This window comes from Glycine max, chromosome 17 (genome assembly GCF_000004515.6).
Source record: "Glycine max cultivar Williams 82 chromosome 17, Glycine_max_v4.0, whole genome shotgun sequence".
Lineage (NCBI taxonomy): Eukaryota > Viridiplantae > Streptophyta > Magnoliopsida > Fabales > Fabaceae > Glycine > Glycine max.
Genome location: NC_038253.2, coordinates 3154430 through 3165649, shown reverse-complemented (window position 1 = coordinate 3165649; position 11220 = coordinate 3154430). Strand labels below are relative to the sequence as shown.

Below are 11220 nucleotides of genomic sequence, written 5' to 3'. Positions count from 1 at the left end.
ATGGTGTCTCTCGCCTTTTGAACTTGCATTATTTATCCAGGATTGAATACTTTTTTTCATAAATATCGTATATATAGCTATTTCATCCTTAGTTTTGGTACTCGGAAGTATATCCGAATTACCATATTCCTACCCCAATAAATTGTTTTGAGTGAAATTGAGTTCAAATCCCTTACCTAAAGTACAAATATTATAGATAAAAGTAAAATAAAAATAAATAAATAAATATTGTTAAAAAAGAGAAGATCTCACTATAAATGTGTATCAGTCAACCATGGTCCTTTCATGGCAATGTCAAGAATATGATCAGTGTGATGAAGAAGCCTATTATCACTGATCGATCTCGATGACAAGTACTGCATGACTAATAATCACACGCAGTGAGAGATGATGAATGCCTTGAACATGCCCTCTCCGCTAGATGGGCTTTGTAGTAATGAGCATGATATTGTATGATGAAGCCTGAAAAGAACATTTGAAATCATTATTTTTTTTTTATCTCCTACGGTTCATTTTAATTTAGATAAATAGTATTCATTTCAGAAATTTATAAAGAAAAAAAAATGAGATGTCACGTGCTAGCATGACACTGTAGACACTAATATATAAGTCACTTGAGATGGTTATTTAAAGACTTGACATTATGTTAAACACATAAACAGTTACGCAGTGTCACGTAAAGTTAGAACCAAAAACAATATTAACATATTTCTTAAGAATGAAAATAAAAAATTATAAAAACCAAAATCAAAGTTCAATCATTTTATAAAAATTAAATATATTTAAACCTTTACTTTTTTTTTCATAAATTAACGCATGTATTTGATAAGTCATTTTAAAAGTTTATAAAACTCTTTTGAATAGTTTAAATATTAGCTTCACACAATATAATAGTCCAAATTATCTAGTAATTTTTCTAAAACTCACACCCTAAACTTCTGTTTAGTTGAGAAGAAACTGAAAGGGGGTGAGGAGAAAGATGAAAATAAGATATGTTTTTCTTCATCACTTTTGGGACTAACATCTACTTATAAATTAAATGTGGGAATCTTTAATCTTTATTCCCATCATTGCTTACTCATGAATACCCTTTTGGCAAGTCATCACAACATCCCGCTCCTCTCCTGGCACGTGTTCAACATTCTTGAGTAAGCTTGTCCTGCTCTATATATAATAGGTAATTGGATAAACAAAAGAAAACATTGACGGTTGTCCCAAAGGTTAAATTAAGATTGATTCAAGAGAGAAGAATCTAAAACGTGATTCGACACAAGTGGTCGTTAATGTATTTAAATTAAGATTAAATTATTTAAGTATTTTTTGAGTTTGATTTTAAATAAAAATAAATTTTAATTAAATTTTACTTATTTTTGTATCGATCTTAAGTAAAGTTTCTCTGAATCGGAAGAGGTTAATTAAGACAAAAAAAGGAAACTCTAGCTGCTCCTCTGATGTAGTGATGTAAACCATGTTCAAATTAAGTTAACGTACATAAAAATATGAGTGAGACACAAAATCGTTGTGCAATAAAACTGCAAAGTTTAAACCATATATATATATATATATATATATATATATATATATATATATATATATATATATACTTGTTAAAAATTACCTGATTGCATTAATGGAAACCGGATCTTACAAGTTGCAACGACGACACATAAAGAATTAAACTCACGATATTTAACTTAATTCAAAAAGCTAGCCAAAATAAAATACGACTGAAATGCATAAATCTGAAGAAAGAGTTACAAATAACAAGGATTGAGAAAATGTATGTAATAAATAGATATTGGTTAATTAGTGAAGGTCTTGGCCACCAGGCCGCGGTAGCACTTAATAAACAACAGGATAATTAATAATTACTTAAAGTGTAAACCAGTAATAGTGTAGATGGGAGTCTCTCTAGCTAGCTTGGATTTGGTCCAACCCTGAGACGTTGAATTTGTGCACACTGCACAGCAATTAGAGGAGAATGAGAATGCAATACATGGTCCACCGTACGTACGTTGAATATTTTCATGGCAAACCACTTTGCCCCCACATACTCATTAAAATTAACGATATAGTTCAGCAATATTGTTACCGAAAGTTATGGATATACATGTTGCATGCTAACCAAACTAATTAACACCTGTGCCGACATGGACTTTTATTCACCTACTCACAATCTGCTGATCATATATTCAATATTTGGCCTTTCCGTCCCTTGCCAATTAGCCTTTGCTCACTTAATTGATTATTGTTCTGTCAACACATTCGTATAAAAATTCTATTATTCCTTTGAGCCCTTTGCTAATTACTACTACAGTCTATGTCAATTGAAAGGCTGAAAAGTTAAAAGTACTTCGATCGTCGCTGATCACTATCAACTGCATGTAAATTTGTGTTAATATTCCTTTTATGGTTTTAATCAAGACAGTTCTGATAATATATACTACTTATATATATAGCTGTTATCAGTGCCCAAAACAGGAATGATGCAGTGACAGAAGCTCTTAACTCGAAATCATATGCCAATCAGAGTTCATCGCAACTAGCTAGCATGGCAAAGAAAGTTGTAGGGATATATTACTTTTCATCAATTTAAGGCTTTTTTATTTATTTTAAATAACAAAGAATGGAAAGAGAGCAAAACAAATAATGAATTTTTACATTATTATTGACCAGTGACCACACACATTATTAGCATCTAGCAAGTTTGGATCCATGCATCCACTCCTCTAGTAAAAACCACTACCACAACCAAATGTATGAAGGAAGCATTTCATTACATTTGTAGGAGAGAGGGAGAGATAGAGAGAGGTTGGAACCAACTACAAAGTGAAATTGGTCTGAATTATTATAAAAGAACAACTACTTGCATGAATTAATGGAGAGAAACGAAGAAAGGGGTTTCATGTTTCATATATGTTTGATATTTGAAATTTCAAGATGCAATTTGGTGCTCAGAATCACTGACTCGTGAGGCATAAAATCTAGCGATGAAAGCAGAAGCTTTCCGGTCAATACCAGGCTCAGCAACCCAACGGCCTCTATCCTCATCACTTGCAAAATGCCTTCTACTACTATCATCGTAATTACAGTAGTAATCATCTTTGCTGCTTGAGAAACAAGCCTTGAACATACCACAAAAGGAGAAAGAAGATGATGATTTCTTAGCCCCCATAACACTTATTCTCTCTTCTACTTCTTCTTCTGATGATGATGATGATTTATAAGAGTCACTCAAAAACACTCACAAAAACACCTTGAGGTTTTTCAAGGAAACTTGAACTCTAAGCAAAGTGCAGTCTCTTAATTGGGGAGCTCTTGCTGTGAGTGTGTTGGTTGGTTTTGGCATGGAATAGCAGTGGCTGTATTTATAGCATAGAGGAAAGTCACATGCACCAGCTGCTATACGGCAAAAAAGGGACGGTGAGGATTCCCTGAAATGACAAATAAGAATGGATATAATGGTTGTAAAAATTGGAAAAAAAAAGAAAAAAAGAAGCATAAGCGTTCTTGTCCTCTCCCTTGGCTGATATACACAGTGCCAACCTTTGCTTTTCCTAGTAATATCTTATAACACAAAAGATGCCTTCTCCTTTTCTTTCTTATATATAATAATGCCTACGGAATTAGCTAGATTAACGCGCCTACTCCTAACTCGGTTGAATGTATAGTATAGCTCCCTTTACCTCTCTCATTCATCTCTATCTATGTCCTTATTTCCCTAGTTTTTACTTCTTTTCTGTTTAATTTTTTTACAATACAAGATAGTGCCGCTCTCTTTGTTCATAGGAAGTTTGAACAATTGAATGAAATTTTCTACCAATATAATAAACTTAATGTAGTTTGAATTCAACACGCTTTACTAACTTACTAATACAATAAGTAGTTCGAATTATACATCGGCCCACTTGACTGTGTGTAACTAATATATATAAGTTTTATTTTATTCTTTACGTTTTTACTTTGTTGTGAAAAACAACATTTATAGAGCACATGACATTTTTTCTTTCTCTGTTTTTTGGGTTTGGCTAGTACGAATTTGCTTTATGGGTGTCTATAAAATCAAGGAAAATGATGGGTATACACTGATATGTTATTTAATAGGTACCTAGAGAGATAAACAAATAAAGAAAGATAACCGGAAAGATAAGCATATATATCACAGGTGATATTACAAGATAGAAATAAAGAAAAATAACGAGTGTTGAGGAAGTGTAAGTAAATTGTAATTGAGAAGTGGATGAATGTCCACATACTACAACAGGCCTTAATAGCATTTTCATGTTACTTTCATTCGGTAATAAAAAATTCTTAAATCATCTTATTAAAAATTTAATCTTTGAATAAAATTCAAAGTGTTGATTAAAGCATATACATAATTACGGATCTCGTACACAATGAGATGATTGGTTGTCGTTGCAGTCAAAAGAGAGGTGAATGCTGCCCTCCATCGACTATAGCTACGATTATTCTGTTCACACAATATGTTTGGAATAGGGGGAAAATTAAACTTTTTTGTTTTTATCCCTAGTTAGCTAGGAATGCAACTATGCCTAAGAAGTATTAAAAAAATTGGTTACAATAATACTTAAACCAATTCTTTTATGCATGTAAAGTTGGACCGCGTACTTTGTACGTATAGATCGATTTATGATAAAGGAGAAAGGGAAGATTTAGAAGTAAAGAAAATTCGAAAGCAAGTGTTGTGTGCAGCCTTACATAGTATAATAAATGTATTTCTGGTTAGTATATGTGCATTCTAGTTTATCTTTATGCAGAGGCAGCTAGCCATAACCGTGAGTGGTGAAGGGTATAGCTTGCTCTCCCAAGAGAGTGCCATCAAGCTGTCTAACTTTGTGAGATTTTAATTCTTAAGGGATCTCAAAGGATGGCACAGTTGGTACGATTGTTGAATAGATCTCGTACAATTGAAGAACTTGATCAAATACAAGCCACTATATCTTTACTCTTTTTATTTTTGGCTTTGTTCTATTAATCATGGCTAAAGGTCTAGTTTGGTTTCTCGGATGTGATCTTTAATCATATCTTTTGTTGCACAATTCTTTTGAGTTATAATAGTTTTCTATTACATTAATACCTCATTGCATACTTTTATCTCTTTCTTTTCTATTTTTATCATATAAACTTTTTTTGTACATTCAAATTATATACTCTAAAGGTAAAATGTGCTTTAAATTTCTTAGTTTTCGATTAACACTAGTTTAAATTCTTAATTATACTTTAAAAAGATCATTTTAGTTTCATATTTTTTTATAATTGATAATTTCTCTTTTTATGGAACTTAAAATAATAAAGTGAAAGACCAAATTTATCAATTATTTATAATATTTTGACTAAAACCATTATTTGTTTATAATAAATAGTGGTGGAAGCGAAAAATATCTTTATTGGATAAGACAGACAATAACAACAAACTTAAATAGCAAGTAATTTAACTTAGCTCCAACTATAAAATCATTATTCATTAATTTTTAAAATATAGAAATTTGGACTTATTTTAATTGAAAATGAAGATTCTAAAACGCCAGCTATCTTTTTAATTATCATTTTATTAATCTCCGGGTGTGAAAAGGGAAAAGTCGGATACTGTTAGCCGTACGACTATTTATAATAATCCTTGAAAGGAGCCACTTGCGATTTGGTAATCTTCCAGTGATAATTGATCGAAGGCGATTATGATCTCTTTTCTAGATCCAGTGATTCAGGCTTTCCATTACCAACAAGATTAGCATATTTATATTAGATTAGTTTAATTTTAAAAAAAAAATTATTCGAAAAAATCACAACCATGCGAATTGCTATGCAGCATAATATTTATTGATTTATCTATCATATATCATATAATAAATTTGAAACGAGGACAGTGGACTATAAATCTATTAATATTAATTAATCAATTTTCAATTTATATATATATATATATATATATATATATATATATGATTTGATGCATCGATAAATTTGCTTACATTTCGCCCAAGTTTTTATGAACTATGATTTATCCATCTTCTCACCTTTTAAATTGTAATTCTTTTTATCGTACATTAAACATGTACTAATGATTTATTGTCTTTCATTCTCCCAGGTCAAATTAGGGGTGGTAAATAGATAGATAGGTATTAAAAATAATTCATTAATTTATTTATTTTGTGTCAAAATGGGTATAACCTTTAAAATTTATTTTAAAAAATCAATTTATCTATGATCTATTTAATAAAAATCATCCAATTCATCTATTAACAACTTTTGTTATTAAAAATTAAAAAAAATAAGTAGTTTAAAAATATTTTGTCAACTAATCACAAAAATATTTTGAATTTGGTCTCAACCAAATTCTCTTTCAACTCACCATTAGGTGATTTCATCTTTACTTCAATCATATCATCTTCAGTTTAGTCTCAACTATAATATATTTTTAACTCACCATTAGTTTTTTCACTTTAGATAAAAGTATTTTTGACTCAATCTTAATCAAATTTTTTTTAACTTAGTCTCAACTAGAGAATCTTTCCAATACAACCTCAAGCACAACAGTTTAGCCTTGACATTAGACAGAGCATTTTCACTTCGGTCTAGAACAGAACATCTTCACCTTTGATTTCATTGTAGCATCTTCACCTTAGTCTCAGTCAAAATATCTTCACCTTGTCTTTGATCGGTACATATTTGATCTGGCCTTGACTAGAGCATACTCGATTTAACCTATGTCTTTGATCGGTACATATTTGATCTGGCCTTGACTAGAGCATACTCGATTTAACCTATGCAAGAGTTATTTTGTCTTACCGACTTAATCTTAACTGAAACATCTTTAACTCGATTTCAATCAAAATATCTTCAACCCAACCTCACTTTAAGTATCTTGATCCCAACCTCAATCATAGCAATTTCACCTCGATCTCAACTTGAACTTGAGTATCTTAGTTAGAGTATGTTATATTTTGTTGTTTATAAAGAAAACCATTTTTTAGAGGTTTCATTTGTTGGGAAGGTTTGCATTCTTCTTAGGATTAATTGATGTGTTCTAACTTCTAATAGCAAAGTCAGTACTGTCATGTTTCATCTTCTTTTAAGTGTCATTAAAATCTGTTATTTCAAAAATGGAAATGAAGCTTCTCATTTCCTTATTTGTTCTGATCAAGTGTTAATGCCTTGTTGGTGCTATCAAAATTTGTTAAGTGATTTTACTGTTGATATGGAGGTAATTGGCCAATGGAGTTTTTAACACATTCCAAACCTAAAATTTGAGAAAAAATATTAACGCATCCAGCTTATTTTAGAACCACAACCTAAAAGAAATAAGAGTTATATGATTAATAATAAAAGGTAGCACAAAGAACAGTAACCGCTCTAAACGCGACCCAAAGTTCTCAAAGCCAACCATTATCTAATCCTGAAGCACTTACTGGAATTCTCGAGGACGAGTAAAATTTTGATGTAATTTGAGTAAAACTACTCTTTGATGTCTGTTATGACGAGTAAAACAATTCTTGAGGTCGATGTGAGTTCACAAGTTATTTCATTTTAAAGCTCCTTTTTATATATTTTTTAATTAAGAAAATATAACGATATAAACTATAAAGTAAGGTGAATAATATTATGTAATTATGTAAAGGAAAGGAGCATGTAAGAATGATGTAATGCGGGAAGCGCCTGACATTTTCCCTTGTGCACATTGCAACTGATTCCAAATCATTACCAATTTGGGCCTTGATCCTTATCCATTTTTTTTTTTAAAATGTCGAGGCATTGTTAAACGGATACCTTTATTTGCTAAGTACACCATCCTGCTTTTATTTATTTATTTTTTTGACAAAAATATTCTGTACCAAAATGTGTTTTCATTAATTTCAAAACAAAATGGAAAACCATTTTCATTTTGTATTGGGGTGTTCGTTTACTAGAAAAATACCAAAATTTAATAACGAAGCTAAAATGGTGGATCCAAATGTTTTATTCTGAGAAGGGTGCATTAACCAACTCCAATGGATGTATGTCTAGGTAACAACATCTTCTTTATAAGCTAGCTAACCTTGCAGTGTTTTTCAAGTGAGAAGAGCTGTTGCAAGCTCTCAACGTAGGGTTTCGATCATTAGGAACATTTATCTCGAGCTGATCTAAAATATCCATTTTAATGCTGTTAATTAGAAGGTGACTTCGGTCATACTTGGTGAACGGATTTATGGAATGTATGCTTTTGGTTTGGGCTTTATTATATCTAGAACTTTGAAGGGGTTGTTTTCTTTTTCTTTTTTTCTCTTTCACGAGATTTAAACAACTGATTCCAAAATACACGTGTCATGTTTTATTTGATTCTTTTTAAAATGAACATGATGTGATGTAATAGGTTTCCTTTTTTTTTTTTTGGGTACAAATAATGAGTTTTCTATAAGTTCGATTTAATCTTAAAATGTTATGATGAATATTTATAGAATTGAAAATTTCACTTTCTCTCGTTTAAAAATATTACAAGTATTTTTTATTTCCATTTTATACATGAAGAGTATAAATTAAGAAATACTAAGAAAAAATTATGTAGTAATTTTTTAATAACATTTACACAATATTATTTTCTTAATTAATACGGCTAATATATCAAATAAAAAAGGTTCATGTTCAAAAAAAATTTCTCTCTATTTTTAATAGCATGTCTGGTAATTATTATTTTAAAAGAAATAATAATGATTTAAAAAAAAATACAATCATGATAAAATTAAAGGATATTTTTAAATGAACCGAGGGAAAATTGCAAATGAAAAGTCATCACATGCGACCATGTTTGTAAAAGTTAGTTGAAACTTGACTAGTATTTGTGAGAATAAATAGACATTTTATTCTTTGAAATTGAGAAGTGTTATCAGATTATTTTATGTGATTTGTAGAATTTTTTTTTTTTTTAATCTTGGAAGAGAGATTACGTGTATCTCTCAATCCCAAAAACAAATGTAGGTTATGTGTTGGGAGCCTTGATCTCCCTTGATTTTTTTTTCTTTTAAAGTTTACATATATTACTACTAGAATAATCTATTAAAAGAAAATTATTAATTAGAATAACTATTTATATTTTAGAATTAGAATATAATATTTAAATATTATATACATCTCCATATTTTAGATATAACTTGTTACATATAACTAATTATAAATAAACTAGTTATATATCTATACTTTTTTAAATAATAACTAGTTATATCAAATTATACTCATATTAGTTATAATATTTACTTATACATGATTTTATTAGGTATGATTATAATTATGTGGATCGAATACGATTTTTCGTATTAAATATATCATTTTAATTTATATAAACATATTAAAATCTTAAATCCTTGCATCAATCTTTTGTAAAATTTGTTTGAAAGTTGATAATAATATTTATAAAAATAAATAGTCATTTTAATCTAAATTGAGAGATGTTATAAGATTAATTCATAAGCGGACATTTATTTCAAAAATAGTTATTTCAATTCAATTGACCACCTAATTGATGTTACGTTGTTACTTACCAGTAGTATAAAAATGAAATGTTATTACAAAGAGCTTAATTATTTTGGTTAAAATCCATTTTATAGACATTTTATTTTTCTATTTTTAAAATGTTTATGATTTTAGTTTTTCATTTCTTAACTGATTTCGTCTCTAAATTTTAAAAAATATACAATTTTATTTCTTATAATCAACTTCAAAAGTTGATTTATATATTTTTTAACATGTGTTTTTTTATTATCTATGAGATAAATATTTTTTTTAAATTATTTATTTGCTAACAAACTTAATTTATTAAAAAATTAAAAAAATATACAATTAAGTCTAAAATTGACCAAAGACACTAAAAATATAACTTTATAAATTGGATGAGGAAGTGTTTCAATTAAAAAATAAAAGGACTAAAATCATTTAAAAGTGAGAGAAAAATATCTTAATTAAATAATAGTCGAACTAAAATAACAAATTTTAAAAAATAAAAATAAAAATATTTTTATCGATTATTTTTTTATAACACCATAATCAGATTCTTTCTATTATTGATTACTGATATAATGAAGAATCACATTATGATTTATAAATACTCTTAACACCAAACAAGATAGAATTTCTAGCTAAAGAATATGCTACTAAATTAACTTGTCTTTTACTATATTAAATATTAATGGAAGGAAATAATTCTGAGTTTTTTTTTTTGGATCTGTTTAATTTGGTTAAGAATCATTCCACACTAAAAAGCATCATTCTCATTACTGTGAATCAAGATCCATTAGCATATATTGCAATCTAACTCAATATATATTTTATTACATTATTAGTATAAATAATTTACACTAAATCAAGTGAATGAATAAAAATAGTTAATATGTTAAAGATAAGATGTAATGATTTGAGTACTGAATTTAATTTTTAATTTTTGACAAAAATAATTTTTAGTTAAATTTTAATTACTTTTTAATTAAATTTTGGATTAATAAGGCCTTTTTCTCTTAAATGAACCAAAAGATAAAGAAAAAAAAAACTTTACACTATGTAACAAAATATATTTGCCATTGCTTTGACCACTCTTTAACGACGTAATAAATTACTAGACTCAGCAGACTGTGATTGTTACATCTATTAACATTAGTTAAAGATGTTACTATATTTTTTTTATCGCTGAGTAACGATGTTAACTATTGTAACATCGACTAAAACTGTTAGCAGAAAAAAAAAAAAACTTTTTTTAAATAAAGTATAGCAAGTTAAAAATGCAAATGAAAAATCATCCCATGTGGCCACGTGTTTGGTTAAAGACTAAAGTTGTTTGGAACTTGAGAAAATTTCATAACGTACACGCATAGGATTGTTTGGGTGTAGAGCAACGCGTGTAATGGGTAAGTCATATACATCACATCAATTACTTTAATTATTTTTTGTATAAACAACCTCCTGAATTATAATGTCTATATTATTTTATTTTAATTTTTAAATGTTCCATACTATTCCGGAGCAAGGGAAGCTTCGTTTGATATCCCTCCGAACCATCACATTCATTCATGCACCTCCCTTTTTGTTTATTAAATTCATGCATGTCCTTTATTTTAAGGGTGAAAATGTGGATGTGAATGTATTTATTTATTAATTATTAATATTTTAATAACATTAGCATAGAAATTTCACATGCCCTCCCTCCGTTATATTTACGTACCAACCATATTCTGTTTTTTC

General features: G+C 28.6%; 1 protein-coding gene across 1 annotated transcript; it reads right to left on the bottom strand.

Annotated features, from left to right (window-relative positions):
- Positions 1 to 2890: 2890 nt before the first annotated feature.
- On the bottom strand, positions 2891 to 3490 carry LOC112999976 (uncharacterized). Its single transcript, XM_026126530.2, has one exon. It carries the CDS (start codon positions 3173 to 3175, stop codon positions 2936 to 2938), a length of 240 nt encoding a protein of 79 aa, XP_025982315.1. The 5' UTR covers positions 3176 to 3490; the 3' UTR covers positions 2891 to 2935.
- Positions 3491 to 11220: the final 7730 nt, after the last annotated feature.

Coding starts and splice junctions, on each gene's coding strand:
- LOC112999976 (XM_026126530.2), bottom strand. CDS start 3,175: ATGGGGGCTAAGAAATCATCATCTTCTTTCTCCTTTTGTGGTATGTTC.